Source organism: Zeus faber (assembly GCF_960531495.2).
Source record: "Zeus faber genome assembly, chromosome: 3".
In the NCBI taxonomy this organism is placed as follows: Eukaryota; Metazoa; Chordata; class Actinopteri; order Zeiformes; family Zeidae; genus Zeus; species Zeus faber.
Genome location: NC_137190.1, coordinates 31,795,785 through 31,820,029, shown reverse-complemented (window position 1 = coordinate 31,820,029; position 24,245 = coordinate 31,795,785). Strand labels below are relative to the sequence as shown.

At 41.4% G+C, this 24,245-nt stretch overlaps 1 protein-coding gene across 1 annotated transcript in view; it reads left to right on the top strand.

Moving 5' to 3' along the window:
• The window catches only part of pcdh17 (protocadherin 17), a gene marked incomplete at its 5' end in the record, with an annotated part of 74,196 nt that overhangs the window by 16,580 nt on the left and 33,371 nt on the right, over positions 1 to 24,245 (top strand). The window contains 2 exons of the mRNA XM_079998302.1: positions 15,943 to 16,001; positions 18,549 to 18,721. Coding sequence (XP_079854428.1) covers positions 15,943 to 16,001; positions 18,549 to 18,721 — 232 coding nt within the window. The remainder of the gene's footprint in view (positions 1 to 15,942; positions 16,002 to 18,548; positions 18,722 to 24,245) is intronic.

Sequence of the window (24,245 nt, the reverse complement as noted above, 5' to 3'; positions counted from 1 at the left end):
TGCTGACGTCATTCACTCAACGGATACTCGCCGATCCAAATTCCATTTCATGGTCTGCCTCCTCGAGAATTCAACTCGGCAAATAATTCACCTGTAAAGCGCAATTCAAAGTGTACGCAAATAGGAACTGGCAGTTGGAGTTGGGCAAAACTCTCACTGATTGAAGCAGCCATTCATTTTGGTCCTCAAAATAAGAGGTCATAATTACATAGGAATTGTAGTTGTAGTCGTGTAGCGCCACACTGGACGAATTACCAGATGAGGATTAAAAACGACACATACGTTCTTCTGCTGGCCGGTTGCGTCCGCTTTAAAACCAAAATAATCCCATGTAGGGGATTTTGTATTCTTTTTCACAGCAAGCTCTTCCATGATTGCATTCGCTGAAAATCCTTGTTCCACCCGAGCGGCCCCGCGTGTGCCGCACGCCATAGACACTGCACAGACTGCCTCGGCCCGTTGCCACGATATGTCAATGTCGCTGCCATATTGGAACGGGCAAGACTGGCCTGTAAACAAATACAAGTCAACGGGGGAGCTGCATTTTTTTCTGCATAAAAAGCACTGTCATGTCTACATTTCTCCAGTGGGTAATTTTTATATTCAAGTGTTGATTCAAGTGTTGATGATGAACTACGCGGAGCAAACAAAAGTTTTGATAAGAAAAAAGTTTTTCTACTCCAATTAGAAAAAACAGCTCTGGTATTTGAATCAGTATCGGTATCGGCACATATGCATCTGGATCAGAACTGAAAAAAAGTGGATCGGTGCATCTCCAATAGAAAATGCCAATTGAAGAGCTGGCCATACAATAAGGAATATACACAATAAAGTTGTGTAAAGAAAAAACACACTTCCTTGTTGAAATATTACATATTTACGCATCTGAAATCAGAAATAAGGAGATTATTTAATCATGTGTCACCTTAGACTTGTTGACAAGTTAAATGAGTCCTTTGCCACTGATGTGTGAAGATAGTGTTGGTGGTTTATGTATGTTACATTATAATCACTGTGGTGCCATTCATACTACCAGAGAAATGAGCCTTCTCCAGGTCAGAGAGCCTGTTCCACAGTGACTAAATGTACTTTGCATTGCATTGAGTTGGTTGTTATAAACATTGCACACACCCTGCATAGCTACAGTTAGAACTCCATCCATACGCCGGCTGAGCCGAGACTATGTAGTTAAAACAGCTGAACGTGGGCATCTTCTGTTCGGTTGGGGAGGGGCAGGAGCAACAATGAACGTCCCCAGATTAGCTCTGCTAACTAGCTGCCATGAGCAACTGTGCCCTTTTTAGCAATCAGAAACACTTCAAATGTTACTTACTGTACATTGCTATCCATCAAAACATAACATACAGAATCAGAGGCATGATCATGGGGCATGACATGTAACGCCGGCCTCTAGTTTGACATGTAACAAACCCATCGGGCATTTTATTGAATAAAACATTTATTTATTTGCTTATTTATTTATTTATTTTATTTTTTATTTTTTTTATCTATCCAAGAGAACAATGCCATCCGTGATCGATTAACTAGTGGACTAGTTCTTTGTTAGAAGATGTGGACTCCGAAAGCAGGAAGTAATGATGCGTTCATGAGACTCGGAAAACTGTAATTAGTGTTGTTTTCCCCCAGGTATTTTTTTTATTTCAAGAGATGTTTTTGTTGAGTTTAGAAGAAAATATTTAAAAGGGAGCAGGGGAAATTAAACGTCAATTTCTTATAGTTATAATGTCTTTTTTCAATTAATGTTCTGTTTAATTGGTTGGTTATTCATGTGCAATTTGTTCAATAAAAGCATGTCCAAAATAATCTATTTTTAATAATAAAAAACAACTATTATATCAATCCACGGTTTTTATTTCGGCCATTTAAGTGCTATATCCCAGAGAAAAAGCGGCTTCATTGGCAGGCAGCCTTCCGTGTTCCATGTGACGTCACACCCTATCCTGGCACGCTGGCTGTCCCTTTCACACATACGTTGTTTCGGCACAGTTTCGGCTCTGTGACTACCTCCAATGCCGGCTCAGCGGTGGATCAACAATGCCGCCCCGTTCCGTCTTCGTGCCTTTTACACAGAACGGCGAGGTGGAATGAAGGTGCAACAGTCCCGCCCTGAACAGGCTGTGTATAAAAGGGGCTTGTGTATGTTATAGACATCCCACCCCTACAACTAAATCATGGAAATGAGGTTCAAAATCGGCAAAGTGTTTCTTTAATGAATTGCTGGTGAGCCGTGATGTTCTCATATGGCCATTTCCAACCACCCTTGTTGAAGACACATCTATTGATTCTCTTCTCTAAATGCCACCTTCATCTTGCGTTCAATACAGGAAAGATGCCTCACGTGATACACTCGTCTCCTTCCCTGACTATACACTTAGACACAGACAAACACACACACAGACACACACACAGACACACACACACACACACACACACACACACACACACACACACACAGATACATAACATACATAAACACTGTTCCCAGCATGCAATCAATTCCTCAGACAGGTTCATGGGAGCTGTTTTTATATATATATATACAGTGTGTGTGTGTGTGTCTGTATGTATCTGTATATATATATATATACTATATATAAATATATATATATATTGTGTGTGTGTGTGTGTTATGGCTGTTTCATATGTGCTTTGCAGTTCCTTAACTTTTTGCAAATATAATTCATTTTTTTGTGTACATCTTGATAAATGATCAATTGTGATATATAGACATTCCATGCTTTTACATTGTGTCTTTTTGCCTCATGTTTTTTTTTTAAGGTAAAAATGCAAGTGACATGAATAAGAATCAAGTAACACATGGCAAAGTCAAAAATGTAAAGGTCATCTTTGATCTGCAATCACTATATAATCCATTCAATGACCATATGGACAAACATACCTTTTAAATAGTCTATTCAGCCAAGCGTGTTGTGTTTCTGCCTTTTGTCTTTGGCTCATCTGATAATTTGCAGTTTTGTCTTCAAATTCTGTCATCCATTTACATTTGGATGTATACGAGGGTCTCGATAAAGCAAATTATTTTCTATTGAAGGTGTAATTTTTGATGAGGTCAATTTATTTAATAGTGACAAAATTATACAAACTGAGCTTTCTTGTATGCAGTAGCTAAGCAAAATAATACTGTTTCATGGCTACCTGAAAAGGCTTTGTACTCACTCCAATAAACCATGTTTTACTGGCTATGGTAATGTTTGCCTGATCCCTGTGGTTGTTGAAGAAATGTTCAACAATTCAAATAGACTACGGTATTATCCTATAATATTATTCCAGCACACGCTGACTTGGCTGGTTCATCCTGAATTTAAAGCAGTGCACATAATTAAATGTATGGAGCAAGTGCTTATTTTTAAAGGAAGCTCTGTTCCCTCATGATCTTAGCCCTGATTCTGTTTTTGCAGTTGCTCAAAGTTTGGAGAGCAAGCGTTCCCCCCTTCCCCTCAGAGATCTGTTGGTTAATATGTGCTTGTTAATTAGAGTTAGAACTGGAAGTAGTCTTCATTGGAGCCTGCATGTCCTCTGCAGCTTGTTGCACAAAATGATCTGCAAGTCTGCTTTGCCACACTAAATGAAGTCAAGTTGAAAAATGTTAAAATTACTCAGATTGAAATTGAGCAAAGAGATGTATTTGTGTTTTGGTCGATGGTTTGTTGGTAAAATCTTACAAATCCATCCTTGAAGAACTGATAATTAGTATTCTGCTTGAGTATGCCACACGTCTGTCCAGTGATCTGGTTCTGGTTCATCTTGCAGCAAGCATACAAATTTCCATTCTGAATCAAACGCTGTTGATCCTCTGGGGTTGTTTTTAATACCTGCGCTGTTCATTAAACTACTCACTACCCTTAGAATAATTTGTCTTATATTACTTTGTTACGGAAGATGATCAGCAGACTTTGCAGTGTACTCTGAGCTGTCTTAAATATACCGCATTTCTTCAAATATAAACCGGTGGTCAAATAAAAACTGGGCCTCTAATAAATACCGGGGGCGTGGACTTCACAACCAAATAATAGCCTGCCTCAAATGAAGACCGGGGGAAAAACTGAACAGAGGCTCCGATTTTATTGTCGATGTATATAATTTACTCCATTTGCTACTGCGTAGCAGTGTAGCAGATCGCAGATCACTTCTTACGGCAAATGCCAGGCCCTCAGCTCTCTCTCTCTCCAGTGCTCCAAGCTGGAAGTGGCACGTTCAAGGTGAACTCGGAAAACTGTAATTCCCCCATCGGCTACTACCACAAAGTGTGACTTTTAGGGTAGCTATGAGCTCTCTCTTTTTTCACCTCACGTGTGTTTGCATGGCATGGCACCCAGACAGAATTAGATTTTAACCTCATATTAAAATATGAGCAAATATCCAAATATAATTAAACTCGGAATTCAATATAAAATCCTGCCTCTAATATAAACCTGCTTCCAATTAAGGCCTGGTACCCACTACGGGAGTTGTGTTTCTCAGGTGTTGCTTCCTCAAAAGGTAATAGTCAACATTTGAAGGCTTTGTGGGTAAGCATTTTTGTTGGATACAACAAAAAAATATATTTCCTTCCAGGACTGCTTTCCCATGCCTTAAATAAATAAATTACATGCAGACTAAATTATTTTATATTATTTAACGCTTGTTAAGATGTGCCTTCTGAGGTATTTTGTTTACACAGGATTTCTATTTAGCCCATAATTCGGTTTTCCATGGATCAGAAAATTGTCTCTTTTGTGGACTGTTGGATCCACAGTAATGTGTGTCCTTGTGTGTAACTGTGTTTATTTTTTTTACTTTGGGGGAGTGAGGAAGGGAGAGAAAAAGGAAAGGTCAAGAACATGTACAAAAAACATGAATTATATCCATCATTTTACCATTTTCCGAGTTTCACAATCCAACCACACAATCTAAGGATTGTGTGGTCACAACTTAGCCTTTTCCATTTATATTCTTTTACATGATTATTTTTTGTTAATGCCATTCAAACATGATCCAATCTCCAAAATGACTCGATGAATTTGCTCCATGATAAGTCGCCTTCAGGAGCAGAAAAAAGTAGAGTGCTGGATTTTGTAATAGTGCTTCATGGGCAGCTGCTTTATACCTTAATACCGTTTTTACAACAAAATTAGCGCATATATGTTAACCTGCAACCTGATTAATTCACTAATTTGTGAGTGTATACTTGCGAACTAATCCACTGAATCACTGAATCAGCGATTCACTGAATTACTGATTCGTCACAGGGACACACTTACTTTGAATGTGATTCTGAATCACGTTGACTCGCAACTGATGAACAAATCGTTTCAGGAAGTGATTCAGTTCAGTTCATTCACCCTAAGTATTTGAATCGTTCGTGAACTTCACCACACTATCACAGAGCCGGTAGAAGCTGTTTTCTTTGGAATATAGCACTCAAATGGTTAAAATAAGAACTGTGGATTCATATGAAAGTTATTTTTTCTATTTATTAATTGCATGGAGGAAGCAGATGGAGGATTTGAGACATGGTGGTCTTGCGTGGTGCAATTGGTCAATGTTGTTACTTGTACAAAACCTTATACTGTATGCAATTACAGACACAAAAAAAATTAGTTTAATATATTGTGTATTGTATTCATCAGTGTGGCTCACTTCCATAATCGCGTTGTTCACTTCCGTAATGTGGTTTTGCGGTTGTGTTTTCTGTTAATGCGGTTGTGTTTATCGTAATTTGCTTCTGTTTTGACTATTGACATGTATTTTCTTAAGTTGCAGTGCATTGCGCTCTCAGGGCCCCCATACTGAGGTCCCCAAAACATTTTTTTGAAGTTGTTGTGTTGAAAATACCACCACATTATGCATTCTATACATTCTAACATGCCTCGAAACCCATCCTATTCCAGGACAGTCTTTGTCAGTGGGCCTTAATCCTGAGGCACCACCCTGTGAGTCAATGGGGTTTGAGCATGAGTCCCACGTTCCGATTTATGAAATTCGTAAAAAATGTATTTAAATAGATATAAATTTATTTGAAAATAATGATAACGTAGCACGTTTTCATTATTTTAAAATACAATTATTTTATTTACAAAAACACAACTCCTCAAAGGTCCTCAAAGGTTCTCAAAAAGTCTTGAAAAATTAGTCTTGAAAAGGGGGGTTCATCTTATAATCAGGGCCGTCCTATATTTGGGTCAACATGGTAGTACATAGTAGGCATTAATGGGTAATAGTAGGGACTAGATCAGGGGTGGCCAACCAGTCAGAGACTAAGAGCCACTTTTTTTACTGTGTTACTGCAAAGAGCCACATCATACACATGGGCACACATGAACATCACCCCATCCCTTCCTCACACACACACACACACACACACAGACCTCTGCTCAGCCAGATTTATTGTAAATGTCACACACCAACATGATAATGACAGAAATTGACTCCTAGTCCCCGCGACCCGACTAAGGATAATCGGTTGAAGATGGATGGATGGATGGAGTACTAAGACCACAGGCCAGTTATTTTCAACAATTAACATTGTGTGCACTGTCTCACACACACAAACTCTCAGTTCAACCGAGTCCACAAACAAAAATATAACATTGTGTGCACTGTCTAACACACAAACTCTCAGTTCAACCAAGTCCACAAACAAAAATATAACATTGTGTGCACTGTCTCACACACACAAACTCTCAGTTCAACCAAGTCCACAAACAAAAATATAACATTGTGTGCACTGTCTCACACACACAAACTCTCAGTTCAAAAAGTACTGTTGTTTATTTATTCATAGAGGGGGGAATTGGACTTCGAGTTTAATGATAAGGATGTATTTTTTTCATGTTGAGTCAATTTATTCAATAGTGTCCCTTAAACCCTAACCTTTAAGAATCAGCTTTGGCTCTTGCCTACCATACGCGATCCGATGCTTTGGCCATCCACATATACCTGGGACTAGGTGTTCCGGAGCCCTGGCCACATTTTTGAAAATGTGTAGTTACGAGGATCGAACCCGCTATCGGACCTCGAATTCAAAGCCGCTACCATTAAGCCAGGACTCCTAAATGAAAGTACTGCGTTTCCGCGGTATATCTCTCAGTTCAACCAAGTCCACAAACAAAAATATAATATTTAACAATAGCGTTTTTCTCTTACTATGCATGTTGCTTAATGGGACTTCTGGCATTCCTTGTCTTGAACAATCCTCTTCAAATGTGGCTTGAATTCCGTTGTTGCCACTCGAAGCAATTCTTTCACATGGGTGTCAGTCAGAACAGATCGATGCTTTGGTTTCACATGTTTTTGGGTAGAAAACACAGACTCGCAGACGTATGTTGACCCAAACATTGACAGTATCTTAAGCGCAGCCCGTTTGACATTGGGGCATTTTTCCATTGGCACACTTTTCCAGAACTCAATGGTCCCTTCCCTTAAAGCAGCTTTCAGTCGGTCCTCCTCCTGCAGCTCGCGAGTCGCGACACACACACACACACACACACACACACACACCCCTCCAGCCTTCACAGTTCTCCATCGGAGATGTCCGATACGCAACGCAATTCGCTGGCTGATCCATCTTATATGTTGACTACTAACCATGTCAATAGTGTTGAAAATAAACTTCCAAAGCTTTTTGAATCTTATTTGGTGTTTTATTAGTCCTAATGCCGCGTTAGACGCGTTCCAGTCGCCTGGAACGCGTCTATACGTTGACTTTGTATGGAGGCGCGCCGCCCCGGTGCTTTTGGTGTAAACGCGGCATTAGGACTAATAAAACAGGCGTTAATGGGACATGACTCTTGCTGCTGTCCGCTTTGAGTAAATGAGGAAGTGATCCGCGGTGGAAAACGAGTGATATATCATAGCGATTTTATAACCCTAATAGGGAATGAATGGCTGCGCTTTTTTTTTTTCTGAGTTTTTGACGCTTGTCATGGGAAAGCCCCTTAAGAGCCGCATGAAACCAGCCAAAGAGCCGCATGAGGCTCGCGAGCCGCGGGTTGGCCAGGCCTGGACTAGATCATAGAAGGTAGTAGGTAATGGTAGGTAGGGCTGTGATGTGTGCTGTATGAATTTTTTTTCTTACAATGGTGAAAAAGCAACGTAACTCCAGGATTGAGGTTTACTATTTTTTAATTTTTTGTTGTCAGTGTGTCCGTGCCACAAAACCGTATTTTGTTTTACCCCGAATTTCTCCTCTTTCAATAAACACTGATTAGTAAATTTACACTTTGTTCCCTAAATTCATGGTGAGAATTTAACTCCACCCGTTATAAAGAGTCAAACTATGTGGATATGTACTGTACTGTATATGTGCATACATATTTATTCAGAAGTGGAATTATCATTCTCTCTGCTTCTCCATGCCTTAAGGCCCCCAAAATGTTATGTCTTCCTATTAAAACAGGAATTCTAAGCTCCATTCTTCGCCACACTAAACTGGCACGGACAGAAAAAGAAAACGTTGAAAACAACAATTACTAATTAACATGTTGACACTAGGCTGAGTGAACTTTGCATTTTGATATGTAGAGCGGCTGTTCTGAGTCGGTGTTATTGGAGCCAGACCACATTAAACTCGGTTAAATTATACTAAACCAATTAGCCAATGTTGCACTTAAGGTCAACAACTTTTATCATCTCTGAGAAATCACGTTTGTTTATCTGCCAGTTGTGGGTCTCTGCTCAGGGCGAACAATCCATTTGTCTCGTTTGTTGTTCCGCATGCTGTTATTCGCGCCTAAATTTGTTGAGTACGTGTGCTCTTTTTTTTTTTTCCCCGGGGACTAGGTTCCACAGATACAGTCGTGCCCGCTCCCTATTCCTACCTGTAAGCTGGCCGGTATACTGTAACAAGCGTCTTCTCCAGTTGTTCATTAAGATGCTCTACTGGGGACACTCGGAGGTTAAGTGGCTTAGTGGGCTTATTGAGTTTGATATGGGTCAATTGCAGATAGCCATTCAGGATGCCGCATTAGGGAGCTTATGGTTCCTGGCGATTAACTTTGGGACCGGATTCACGCTTTCTTGCAGTCATTCGTCGAAAGAAAAGGCTCTTCAAAAAGTCGACCGTTTGCGTCGGTGGAGGGAAATTGCGTGCGGCGACTGAGCCGAGCAAAGTGAAATGAGCAGCCACACGTTTATCTTTCGTTTTCAATTTGCGATATCAGTGAAAAACAACGTCGGAGAGGAAGAATAGACCGAACTGGAAGACTGACTGAGTTGACAGGCTCTAGATGGCCGTTCAGGGAAACCAATCGCTTCTTTTTTTTTTTTGTTAGGGTGGGGGCTGTGAATTGGAAAAGCAAACATTTTGTGTGCAGCGCAGCATGACGATGAGAAAGCTAACAAAAAAGACTGAACTCAAAGAGAATGAGTAAATGTTATTTTTCTCCTCTACAAACTGCTCATTCCAGAACGAGCTCTCTGAATGGATCTCTTCTAAGCCGCATCGTTGTGGATGTTCAGGAAGGGATTCAGAACTGCTTTGGCTGCGTCTTAAATGTAGGTTCATAAAAGTCAATACCACGTTTTCACGCTACATAAAAGTGTGGCATTGATTTTCTAGACAGTACGCAAAGTTAGTTCGTTCCAACTTGGTAGCCATTTTGATGGGCGGATGAGACGAGTCCACTTCCTGTTTAGATCCATCGCTGGCTCTTCCACACTCGCCTACCTATCAATTGGACTTTATTTCCTGATCTTCAAACCTAATATAGAGTTAGTGGATGATACGGCCAGGAAGTTATTCATAATGACATTGAGTTCACTTAAGCCCGACGATTGATTGGTCTGATCTCTGCAGGAAGACATATAGTACTGGCCAATTGGAGGCTGATCACTTAGAATTGTTTTTCAGCCACTGAGGAATCAATGGTGTCTAATTACTATCTAGTCCATTCCACCCACATCTATTTTTTCCTTTGTTCCCTTGTCCTCTGTTCCCTTTATTATCACAAACAAAAAACATATTAATATATAACTCAGGTTCATTGCATTCAAGTATTTGTGGAATTAAAGTATCTGACACTGTAACACCTGTTTACAAATCAAATAATGTAGCACGATAAGATGGTGTCTTCATTTCATAAGGATTACGATGCCGCTACAACGCCTAAGTGCTGTCGCCCATCCCTCTGTCCTGTCTCTATCTCCTCTTTCTATTTGTGTTCTCCTGCTCCGTTGTTTGCCTTCCTCCCGTTCGTGTCTCTCTCTGTCTTTGTTCTCGTCACTCCCTGTTTATTCCTCTTCCTCATCCTTGCCTATTTTCTCCCTCTCGACTGTTGCACAGATACCTTGACCGTCCTCCAAGAAATACACCAGGCAGTAAGCTCCCATGGTGGAGTCCAATTGCTCCATCTCTTTTCTCTCTCTCTTTTACTTACACACACACACACACACACACACACACACACACACACAATAAAGCGACAATGTGTCGTATGTGTGTCTGTCACGCCCTCCTTTCTTCCACACACTCATAACTGCGCTATGATATGTACTGCCTGCAGTGATAGGATCCTCAAAAATCCACACATTTTGGTGACAAACTACATTCAGATCACTTCAGGTTGCAATCTCAGACACACGGTTTTGAATTCATAAAGAGATGCCAGAAAAGTCAGACCAGTCGTTCGCAAGGAAGGTTGCCAACTTATTGTGTAACAGGGCTCACATTTCAAAAGAGATCTTTAATAAATCAATTAAGTCCTGCTCCTGCAGAAAAGGCGTTTCAGCCTCATTTGTTTTCCTGTATTGTTAATTTCGCCTTCACGGTTGTAGAGGTCGTTCGGTTCTAGAGGTCGTTTGGTTCTCTTTTTTAGATATTGCCTGTTTCCGTTGAAAACACAAAATCAATGTCACCATGTCAAAGTGCAGTTTTTGCTTGTTTTTATATATTAGTCATTTGTCCACTTTGTATGTACACCTTCTAGTCGATGCGCCGTTCAGACCACCCACCAACTATTCAACTGCAGTAACAGACACTGCACACGCTACCTAATGTATATTGGTATTGTGTCAATGTCACTGTGATTATTGTGATGATAAATTCTCCTATTGAATATTACCAACACAACGGCACACTCTCATAAAACAGAGTGGGCAGGTTTTGGTTTTTTTTCCTCTGACTCATATGTATGTGTATTTATAGGAGACAGTAGAGGACAAAGACATGTATCATATCACTGCAGCATAAAGGGAGGTGGGACCGCTCTTGTCCCGGCGCATGAAAGAGAGATGTCCAATCATGTGTGAAAGAGAAGCTGCACTACACTGCAATTTGTCGCCCTGTGCAACCTACAATATATAACACACACACACAAATTCATACAGTATACACACACATAAACACTACATAGATATAGACAAACAAACATACCGCAGACATGCACAAAACACCTACACACAAATCCACACACCAGGCTCCATAGAAACGGACGTTCCTCTATTTAGACTGGCAAGTCTAAATCGAAAATGAATAATGCTCCCGTATGAAGCTCCACTTTTTCTCCATTCTGTCGCTGTCTACACAGCCAGTGTAGACAGCTATAAGAGATTCGCCAAGAAGACAGAGTACTGTACTCAAGCCAGAAGAGGTCAACCCTGGCGGCTCACCTACCCAGACTGGCTGAAGGCTCAAAACGCCACTTAAACAATTACATTAATAAGAACAATGTTTGCAATGCACAGACAAAGCTCATTCATTTGCGCGCTCAAAGAGGATGTATGTGGACATTTGCGCACTACAGCGATGAAGCAGATGGAGGATTTGGACGTGGTGGCTCTCATGCTGCGGATGGTCCGGTGATTAAGTTGCTGCTCCGGGTTATTACTTGCATTACAAAAATCATATTATCGAAAAATGCTTTAAAATAATTGTTATATAGAGCAGCCAAGTCTCACACTTTGACCGTGAGACTCACATACAACCAGTTCACACGCTCACACCTCGTATTTCTTATGGTGAGAATCCCAAAATGAATTTTTTGCGTGGTGAAGGGGGGATCCTTTCCGCACGCCCGTTACGTAAACGCCCATCCGCAACTTCCTAGTTTGAGTAGCAAAAAGCGATTCTTTCTCCACAATCTGGCATAAAGGTTTACCCTTTTTTCAATGGAAACAAATATAGAGATATGGAGTATTTTTTTATTGTAGATGTTTTTATTGTAATTGAATGAAACCATCAATCTCCTATTGCAGTGTCAGTCTATACCCAACTTTGATTCAAGATTCAAGATTCAAGAGGTTTATTCGTCACATACATATACATACTTTCATACATATATGCAGTGAAATGTTAATGCAAGCCACCCGGTGATTACACACAATATGTTCTAGACTGAACACAGTAGCTACCTAAGAAAATTTCTTTCTACTAGACCAACTAACTGATTCCTAAAACGTAATACAGTCAAATAAAATCAAATACTTCAAATACTTATGTGTACTGATGTACACAAACTAACATTATCCAATACTGAATTTCAAAGGCAGATGCGCTTTGTTTAGAGGTCACGGGCCCTTACACATTGTGGTCAGCAGACAGGTGAAAGTCCTGCCCAAGGCCAAAGCCTGAACATGCGTGAATTCAGACAGGTCCTCCACCCACACATCCACAAAATTTACCCCAACAACAAACTTGTACAACCTCCTCCAGAGAATAGCTGGATATTCCAAATGTTGAATATTAAATGCTTTGCCACGGACTGCCAAGCACAACTAGTGTTAACTGGTGTACACAAATAAAGCATCTGAAATATTTATGGCAGAATGTCTGTTTGGGATATGCCATTGATTCATAAATCAGCTGCCTTTTGAGTCAAAAAACTTTTCCCCAGCAATATCCGTCATGTAGCCTAGGGATGGGCTCGCCAAGCACAAAGAACCCGATTCATTGGACAGTAGCCTGTACTGAAATGCCTGGACAGTGAATATGCGCCAGTCTAGGAAAAAACTAGAGTGGAGGTAATAGCAGGTTTGTATGTGTGTATGACCATAACAAACGACTTCTGCATGATTCTAAGATTTTCTTTCTGTTTTAGTGGTTACATTCATTTGAATGTTCCTTCTATTTTCATGGGTGTCTGCAAAGTATGTTGAATTCTTTTAAGGACCTTAAACAGATAGGTCGATTAAGAAAACAAAAATCAGAATAATTAATTGCATTTTCTCATCACCCAATAATATAAAATGAGAATAACTGTTATGAATGAGTGTTTCAAACCCAGATCAAAACAACTGGATGCCATCTTACCATCTTATTATCAGCTTGGTTGTTTTCGGCCTGCCACGGACTCGTCCTACATCGGCTTATTTAGCGTCTCTATTGTGCAAACATGATAAATTAAACAATCTAAATTTCAAACATCAATACATTGGGCTACTGATGTATTACAATGTTGAAGTATTAAGTGAAAACGGTTGTGTTTGGGTGTGGTTGGTGCTACCATGATCACACAAGCCTATCGTCTTTGTAATGTGAGAAAAGGAGTGTGTTACTCCAGCATTAGTTCATTTCAACTAAAGGAGCAACAGAATTGATAACTGTTACTAAATAATTGTCAACATCTAGTCCAGGAAAAAATCACTAGCCTGTTCTTGTGCGCCTTTTAAAGAATGTATAAAATAATTTATGCCATACCTTCTAGCCCCGATGCAGATGGAGAGGTTTATATTTTTCATTTTACATTATATAAATACAAGAGAGCTGAAGCTCAACCCTCCAAGCAACAGCAACTCTCAAAGGAACAGTTTTCTGTTCATTTTCTATTCAGTCTGATCAGAGGCAGAGGTACGATCACAGCCGAATTAATTGAAACCCATGTCCAAGGCTGAATCTCTGGATGTAAAAGTAGATAGGGGGCATATGAATGAAGGGAAAATGGCTTCCAACTGCACCTTCAAAAAAATAAAAATAAACCCTCAAGCTGTTATTACTTCAATGTCAGATTATTTAAAACAGGCTTCTCACATTGTGTGGTCAGGCTCCAGCTTTTTGTTGCAAGCTTCGCTTTTAATCTCCACGAAGGTTGTGGTCTTGTTCTGTGTTTGGGCGAATAAAGGTGCTGGCAAAGGCAGGAACGGTCATGGTACATAGGTGGCCTGTCCCAACCTTCACATACTCTTTTCATTCTGATCCACTGCGGTCTGAGGCTGGCATTGAACTACTTTATCAACTGTGACTCAAGCTGCATAGATGAGAGGGGAAGAAAAAAAAATAAAAATAAGAACACGAATAGCCATTAATCACTAAACATAACATCTGCTGGAATGACCTCCGGAAGAACTGTGAATGGACTTTGGGAGGAAAATAATTTGCAATGCTAAGAGGAAAGGAAAGATATCCGACGCAGAAATCTTGCACGTTTCCATCCGTTCCTCCACGGAAAACAACATTTTGAAGAAGATAATTTATTTCCCACTTTCAGAAAATATCGACTTATTTACTTTTACCGCTTTCATTTCGCCTCATTTAATAATTGTTTTGTTTTTGGTTTCTTGGCCTCTTTGCTCTGTTTTTGTGAGCGGCTTAAATGGTATTGGGTAGTAGGGTAGTTAAAACGTAAGGGTGTACCCCAAGATCTAATACACCCCCGAAACAAAGCGGGAGATGGACAGAAGGAAAGAGAGAGTGAGAGAGTAAGAGAGAGAGAAAGACAGATTGATGGACAGAAAGAGGGTGAAAAAGACTCATAAAGAGTGCTCGTTTAACGCCGTTCTTTGCCAGATGAAGTGTCCACGAGTGAGAATGTTTGTGCTCCCTCCCGTTGATGCAGTGTACAGTTTGTACAACCCAGCGCACGTTGTTGACCGAACACTCCGCTGTTTGCTCATGTGACAGTGTGTGCACAAGATTATTGTGTGTGTGTGTGTGTGTGTGTGTGTGTGTGTGCGTGCGTGTGTGCGTGCGTGCGTGCGTGCGTGCGTGCGTGCGTGCGTGCGTGCGTCGTTATGGTATGGATCCATGTAACACGAAGTCCCATGTGGATGTTTGTTGAGTCCTTGGTCAAATAGAACCCTTGTGCCAGGCGCTTTATGAAATCCGTTCCTCTGCTGGCTGTCAAAGAGATGGAATTATGCTCTATCCTGTAAATGTTGCAACTAAAAATATCAGCAGGAATATAAAAGGAATTTAGTTATAAAAAAACAAGCCGCGCGTAAGCAAAAATGCGTTAGCTTGAGATTAGTCTGTCGCAGAAGTGGTGTGTTTTGCCGAATAGGTATCTCGTGTACCGCGGTCCCTCCATCCGGTTTGAAAAAGTCAACGTACCTTATAAATATATTACGTCTACGTCTATGCTCCGGAGTTGATTCATTTTTAAGGTGTGTACATAACTTGTATAAGCAAATGTGACCATTGGCAGGGAGACCGATGATTTCACAATTCATCTTCGAGGTTGGACTCCTCAGCAGATCTGCGACGTAGACGACCAGAGAAGCTGTGACTGCGAAAAGCCACAATAACAGACGCCTTACCTCATGGCTGTAGGTTTTGTAGGCAAATTTGAGACCCAATGCTGTGTCTCAACAACTTCCTCCTCCGGTCCAACTAGGGCTTTGCAGCAAAGAGGCAACCTAGCTCATCCTAAATGTCTTAATTTCATTCCCTTTTTCCCAAAACCTCCTCATAGTGCCCTCACCTTTGGCAGGTATTACCATGCATTTCTGCATACATGGTCTATCTGATGCATTCATTTCAGCTCAGCCAGTCAAAATGTCTGATTTGCTTTAAAATGGTTTAAATTCATCCCCATGCCCACCCCCCACCGCCATTACTCACTTGTACCCGCTCTGCTTTCCCGACCTTTCTTTTCTCTGCATTATTAATTGTTTTCTGTCACCAGGAGATCTCTTTACATAGCACCGTACATACAAACACGTTTCCCTGTGGCCTCAACTACATGAATTTTGTTTTTCTCTCTACCACAGACGGACAATTTCCCCACAGAGTCTAATTATATGGGTAGCAGGCAACAATTTGTTCAAAGGTAAGTCTTTTTTTAACCCTTGTAATTATTTTTCAATACCAGAAATGGCCAGTGCTATAGAAGTCAAAATTGTGAGATATGCATATTAAACCTCCTCAAAAAGTAGTTATATCAATCGGTCATTGTGTCACTGACTCATTACAAACTTGACCAGATATATCAGGTTTTTTTGTCCACTTTTTTTGTCCACTCCAGGACAGGTTTCCCTTGATATTACACCACTCTTTTTTCATTTTTAGTATCTTGCACATGTGATATTTGTCTTGGAATTGGAATATTTGTCTTGGAAACAAGATTTGGAACAATAACATTTCTTATGCTTATTCCGTGGCTGCCCCAGTAGCCGCGACATGATGATAACTTAATGTAACTCACATCAAAGTAGTTCTATGAGCAATTTAATATAATTTGTTTTTAATATCAAGACAGCACATTTGAATCAATTCATAAAGCATCAAAAAACACCCGCGTTGTCCAGAATAATCCTCTCCACTGACTGCGGTATGAACAGTTGAAAGGCAGATTTGATGTCATGAATTTGTGTAACTGCAAATCTGGTCGGCCCTGGGACCATTCTGAGGATGTTTTCAACGGAAGGTCTTCCCTGACTTGCAGAGGCCTTTGTGGCCATGCTCTGTTTCCATTCCATCAGCATTGCCTCTCTTTCAACCTGTGTATTTTCTTCTTCCTTATGAGAGGATGATTCATTTAACTCTGAGTTTTGTTCAACATTGTCCTCCGTTTCGGACACTTCCTCGTCTCTTTCCCTGTCATTATCACTATCTTAGATAAGTGCTCGGGCTACATTGACTGAGAATCTTCTGCTCATGTTGCTCTTCTGACAATTGCTTCTGAGTGAGTAAATGGTGAGTGGGACCTTTTTATGTCAGTGCGTTAACCCTCTCAGACAGCAACAGAGTCAATTCCCAAAACGTAGGATCCCTCACATGTCATGTCTACTGTATGAATCCTTAAGCTTTTTGAATACAGCGGCCTACCTTTAGTTCAATTTCAGAGCGAGAGAGAGAGAGAACAAGAGAGAGAGCGAGGATATAGAGTATAGAGATAGTATTGGGTATACTCTCTCTATACTCTATATCCTCTCTCTCTCTCTTGTTCTCTCTCTTATGAATGGAAGCATTCAGGTGTGTAAAATGCCACCACTCCTCCCCATCCAAATTATTTTTACACAAATATATTTTGAAAGTGTTCAAATTATTGAAATATTTACTAAATAACTGGATAGAACTGTACAATGAAGTATTGTGTCATTTTAAACAAATAGTCAGTAGGACAGGAGGAGGAATGATTACATCGAGAAAAACCTCTTTCTCTTTTCATATGGACGCCTGATTGTTGTTCAAAGACAGACTTGAACAATTGTGAGCCTATCCTTTAACAGAGTGTCGTAGCTGCTGCTGCGGTAGTGAGCCAATCACAGGTCGGACAAAAAGGATCGAATGCAGTTATCGTTTGACTAGAGGTGTTTCGATACTACTTAGTAGTTATTACGAACGATACCATTAAAGGTACTGAGTACCAATACCCAGCGCTAGTCACCTGGCCTCAAGCTGAAACAAGTGCTGTATGTTAACCAGCCTTTGAGTAATAATAAACACCTACATTTGGGTCAAATCTGTCCAACATAATACAAGGGTTATGTTTCGACCAAAAGCCGCTTCCTCGCTCCGCTCCTTCCGTCTGAGTGCGAATGAGCCCCTGCACTCTTTATTTGGTCTCAGACGCGATCGACTTCATTCAAAAACATATGACTGAAGCACAAAATGAGTCTGTTTTATTTAATTTTTTTGCAAGTTCCTCATTTTGCCTTTTCTTTTAAGTGTTTTAATGTCCCCAGTGACAGCGTGAAGCTAATGAAGGCTGATGGATCCACTAAGGGATTTGTCTTGATCTATCCTCGTGTCGTTAAAAAGCTTTTGGTTGAAGGGAAAGAGGGTCAGTTGTTTCATTAAGCTTTTGGGGATTGTAAATGATCTCTTTTTTTCACTATTTATATCATATTCATGCCAGAATATATGAAACAAACTACCCAGCCTCCTTTGCAGCCTTTTTTTTTTTTTTTTCTTCCTTTGTCATGAGTATTGGCTCTATTCAATACCGAATACTGGACGAGACTTTTAACGGTCCAGTTTCCAGTTTTCATCTCATTAAGAACTGCAGACTTTGAAGACACTGTGCTTATTATTTTTAATTTATGTTTTTTTTTTTTTTGTTTTTTTTTGCTTCAAATAAATTAGATAAAACATGGAATTGCCACCAAGATTCAGGAAAATCATAACCAGTGATGTTGTCTTCAGTGGTTGTTTTTTGTTTGTGTGTGGGGGTTTTTTTTTTTACATCCCTACCTACATTTCAAAACTTTAAGTTCTGAAAAACCCATAAACGATTTTGCACATCCAAGCTGTTCTTTGAAGTTGATCCAACGACTTTTTTCCATCGCCGCACACACCCACACGCGCTAAATCCAAACCTGCAGCTTGTGCCCGACTTAATTTAGGTTACTCTTTTATTTCTCACCGTCTACAGCAGTTCCACATTTAAGGATCCTGAGCGCGCCAGCCTCAGGGACAGCGGCCACGGCGACAGTGACCAGGCCGACAGCGACCAGGACACCAACAAGGGCTCCTGCTGCGACATGTCGGCCAAGGAGGCACTCAAGATGAAAGCCACCGGCGTGAAGCCGCCACCCCTGGAGCAGGGTGAGTCCCCGCCCATCGGTAAACCGCACGACCGTGCCACGCAGATATCACACCATCTTGCTTATTTCATCAAAATCCCACATTTGCGTAATCAAATATATCTACAAAATAGCATTTCGGAGCAGTTGCAAAAGCGCTGACACTGGAAATTCAACTTGAAGGGACGATTGACTGCTCTTGATCAGTTGTTGCTCGCGTTTAAAAATGGTGTGACTGTTTGGCTGTGTCGCCCTCACGCTGCCCAATCTGAGCCTCAGTCCCATCTATTCCTCATGCCGTTATTTATATCCGAGTTTGAGATCTGGACCTGCCTTGCAGCTCTGCTCTCCTCTACTCTTATTCACTTCCAGCATCTTTACTTTATCACATTTAAAGCCTCCTGATGTCTTTGTGTATTTGTGTGATTAACGGTGTCAGTTTGTATGTGTGTGTATCCGTGCGTTCGTTTCCAAGTGTGTTACTGGGTTTGTGTGCGCGGTCGCTGACTTGCGTTGGTTTTTTGTGTCTATGTTTTGGAGTCCCGTGTGTGTGTATGTGTGTGTGTGTGTGTGTGTGTGTGTGTGTGTCTGTGTGTGTGTGTGTGTGTGTGTGTGTGTGTGTGTGTGTGTGTGTGTGTGTGTGTGTGTGTGTGTGTGTGTGTGTGTTTATCTCCTCCGCACTTATGCACAACCTCTCCTTATCAAAGCAGACAAGCCTATTATGTTTTTATAAACCCGACCACTTCAGCCTCTCCATTTAGTCCCTCGTTCCCTGAGTGCCCTGAGCCTGAAACTTTGATAATGGAACACGGAAAATAACTTAGGGAGCGACAGTGCCACGCGCCTCCGTCCTGCAACGATTAAATATAAATAATTATTCTAAGCGCCATGGGCCAGGCAGATTACACACGACATATGTTGAACAATAACTCCCCAGATGTGAGTTTGAGATGAACCCCCCCCCCCCCCCCCCCAAGCGTTTTCAACCACCACACATACGATTAGCGTAGCCGCCTACTGTAGCTCAGCGACGATAGGTTCGAGACTATAGGAGAGAAATGCCCCCAAAAAAATCCCCACGCAGAGGAACCAGCATCTCGGCGAAACACAGATCCTCCTTAATGGTGCTATTAATCCACCAAGCAGACGGGCTGTGGTAGGAAGACAATGACAATTTGCACGACACTTTGTGCTGCAATATGCACCGACGCTCTGACTAGATTTTTTCCGTCTTTTTTTTTCTCCGATCTTTGAATGAAAAAAGACCCTCGAGTTGGCAAGAGAAATTAGCCAATTAAAGTGCTCCATATGTTTCCCTTTCTGCAAATGGTACCATTGTATCGTCCATGAGGCGCTAGAAGAATCAGATTTATAGCGTACGGGGGACCGTCAGGGAAGGAGAGTGAGCGTGAGAGGGGCCGGCATTCAGAAATGTTTGAACAGAACTAGGGATGCATCGATTTACTACGACCTAAATGCCATCGGCCTATCGGCAAATAAGATGACTCTACTAATGGGAGTGGCAGATGTTTATCTGTTGTGTAGCATCAATTTTGTGCTGGCTAAAAGTTGTGTTGGTTATTTGCGGTCTCATGCACATTCACATGGAGGGGAACGGGATAATGGCACTTTCTGAATGGCAATGGCGACGGTAAAACGAAATGAGTGTGACGATATGTTGCTATGGTGATGTACAAAGACTGCAATAAAATATATTATACTAAATTATTTTGTGTCTGTTATTATATATAAGAATTTAATCAAGTTATAACCTGGAGCTGCAACTCGCTCACTTATTACTGGACCAACCGTGCCACACGAGACCACCACGTCCAAATCCTCCATCTGCTCCCTCCCTATAGTGCCAAACAGCCTCCATGTTCTCCTCTAATTAATAGAAAAAACAAATTCATATAAATCCATGCTTTTTGTGTCAGCCTTTTATGTCCAATATTCCCGAGAAAACGTCCATCCCTGCAGCAAAAAACTCCAGCCACCGCAGCAGACATGCACAGTAGAGTCGGCTCCTCACTTTCACCTTATCTGTAAGGTAGCTACGTCACATCCGGCTGTGTTGCGGAGGACGGCAAAAAGTATTTTACCTTTGATTTCATTATTTTAACTTCATTGCTTTTCTATCGCTTTTACATTTAATTACATTTAATTTATTTTTTATCAAAAATATGTTTTGTTTGGCTATGTTAGTACTGAACAGTTCTTCTCATTTAGTAGGTTGTTGTATAGCAGGCTAAAAAGGCTTTTAAAGCAGTTATTTTTCACAAAATTAATCTTTGTCATATGAAAGGTTATATTAAAGGTTGTTTCATAAATTTCTATGATTGAATTTGTGCTAATTAAAAAAAATTGTGATGAAGGGCTGAAAGACTAAAACAGTTCAGTTATATTTTAGAATGAGCATTTCTTTGTTTCCCAGGCACAAAAGGAGGAATAAATAACAACGACAACAAAATAAACAAATCAAAAAAAAATTGGCATCGGCTATTGGCCAAATTGTTGTTTCAAACATCGGTATCGGTATCATGTAACGTTTACACACACACACACACACACACACACACACACACACACACACACACACACACACGTGGTACGCAGACGGTCACACTAGGGAGAGGGAGAAGGAAGTAATTTCACTTTAGAATCACATTTTTATGTGATTCACCAACTTCCAAATCGATATTTATATTTGTTTACATGAGTCATAGGTATTGCATTCAGTGTGTCTTTGGAATTTCTTGGCTGGTTTGCTGATGACACGTTCACCTGAAATTCAACTCGAGTGGCGTGATTAACGATACAGGTTAACGCCACAAGCCTGACTCAGGGGTTGCGTGTCTCCTCCTCTTTGGAATGTTTACACTGAATCAACATACTGTATGTAATGAACCATACTAATAACAGAAAGGCAATACCCATATACATGAAACATAAATGTGTGTCTATATATTCTGTATACAAATACTGTGCATATATATATATATATATACAGTATATCTGTGTGTGTGTGTGTGTGTGTGTGTGTGTGTGTGTGTGTGTGTGTGTGTGTGTGTGTGTGTGTGTGTGTGTGTGTGTGTGTGTGTGTGTGTGTGTGTGTGTGTGTGTGTGTGTGTGTGTGTGTGTGAGAGTGTGTGTGTGCTGCCGGAGTGTCCCACCCTGCCCCTCTCTGCTCTGCTCTCCCCAGCCCGTTCTCTCCTTTTGTCTCCGCTCCTTGTTTGGGGAAGGCAGGTGGCTGTGTTTATACAAAAACACGGGACTTTGCTCAGCCGTTGAGGGAACGGGGGGAGGTGAGCGGTAGGCCCTGACAAGGTACAGGGTGGAGTGTATGTGTGTGTGTCTGGTTTCCAGTACATCTGTGTTGACTACAGAAGAAGCGAGGCACTTCAAAGACGGTTAAATCGTCTGCTTTCAATGTTTTTAGGTATATTGACAAAACTCTCGCTGTGTTGCTGTGACGCGGCATGGCTGGAAGCGGGCGGCTGAGGCGTTTCTGCGTCTCTGCGACATTCCTGTGCTGATCTTAGCACTCGCTGTATTTTTGCCCCCCCTCTCAGAAAGATCCCCTTGTGCAGCTCGCTGTCGTCGTTCCTTTCCAGCGAAATTACCTTCTGTTTGGGATGAGTCACAGAATGGCCTCCTCTCTCCTGGTAGGCTCAGGAGCCGGTTTCCCATCTGCTCACGCACACAGCAGAGTTCTTTTTAGATCAGGCACATATAGATATTATAAAATAGGCCGCTGCATGTCACCACTTTTGCCATTTGTGGACGTCTTCCTGCTCACCCTCTCTCCTTCTTGCATCTCCGTCATTCCTCTTGCTCCCTCTTACTGTTTCTTGCTGCTTCTTTCTTCTCTCTCTCTTTCTCCCTCTCTCTTTGTCTCTCACTCCGGCCCCCTGTTTTCCTTCAGAGACGCGAGTAGGACGCCCTGTGGCCTCATTCGCCGACACGGTAACAACAGCAACCCAAAAAAAAAAAAAAAAAACGGTCGGCCAAGCGTAGCAGGAAGTTTTAACTCCTGGTTGACCCAGGGTACTCTGCGGCAGCTCCTTTTACTTAGCGTCAACACCAAGCAGCTTCACACTGGTTCTAGTGGAGGCACTGGCTTTAGAGCAGAGCAGTACAGTAGATGTACTTACTAGCACATATTGCCGCTTATAGCGGATACGTGCATTGAACATTGAACATTGAACATTGAACATTGAACGCATGTACCTACGCATTAAATACTCTTCATTTCCTCTCATGTTGTTCATAAAGCTCTCAGCTTTTCTAATGTGTGCATCCATTGATTAAACCTGTAAACATGTTATATATACTGGATATATACTGTATATTTTATTGTTATATGTCAACCTCTGACCATTAGATATGAATCTATGTGAGTTTTTTTGAGCCCTCTCCCTTTCCATACTGGTTCAAGGGGTTGAACTGTTCTTACATTTCACTTATTCATTCATCCCGGTCTGTTTCTCGACACGTTTGGTACTCGAACACGCCCTTCAAATTTTTGCACCCGTTTTGCACCCTGTCGGGCCGCCACCCGCTGCAGCGACACAGCTCCTAGCGCTGTCTAATCCAATCACAGCCCAGACAGAGCCTTGTTAATCTCTCACCCATCTAGTTGTTGCGTAATTTATATCTGCTTTATGTTTTGTTTTTTGTTTTTCTTCCTCCCCGTCCTGTCTGGCTGCATGATTGAGTTACTTAAAATATGATAAAAAAAAAACAAAAAACCTCCAGTTGTGCTTCCAATTCATCTTTGTCACTGCTGACGTTCCATCCGTTTCTCAACCCCGAGCGAGACATAAACTGGACACCCCTCCGTTGTCCCCCTTCCCTGACCATTCCCCTCTCTCCAATTATTTAATTAGGCTTACCAAATTGGTAGCAATGTCTTAATTAAGTTTAAGCATATCAAATGCATTTTTGCCGTGTCAATTGTAATTGGTGATTAATTGATGTTGGCAGGCGCCCGCAGCAGGCTCTGATCGGGGGGGTTGCCTTGCCAGGCTTATCCTGCCCATAGAGGCTCTCAGAGGAGAAAAGGCAGCCTAGCCAGCACGGGAAGACACGAGCCAGCATGGAAAGATACTAACCACCGATAGCAGGGTCTGGGGGCCGCGGGGGCGGGTGGTGGAGGCAGGATGCCGTTAAACACTGGGAGACTGTTGTGGCTGACCTGTTCTAATTAGCTGAGGGGCTGCAATAATCAAATTGCCTCACACCTTGTTTGAAAGGGAGGCACATGTTGTGGGGGAGGTTGTACAGAGTGGAGTGAGGGATAATGTGTTTTGTACTTTTGACATCCCGGCAGGAGAAGGTGACGATATTGACTGTCCTCTGGCGCTTTAAATGACTTCAAGTAGAAAACACCTCTACGCCACATTGCTCTCACACAAACACACTCACACGTACATACATGGTCTTGTACTGCTATCAAATGAGTCCCAAGTAAATACACCTGGTAAGTGAGGACAGGACCCATGTTTTTGGTGCACTTCTAAAGTAAAAGATAGTCAATTCAGAGA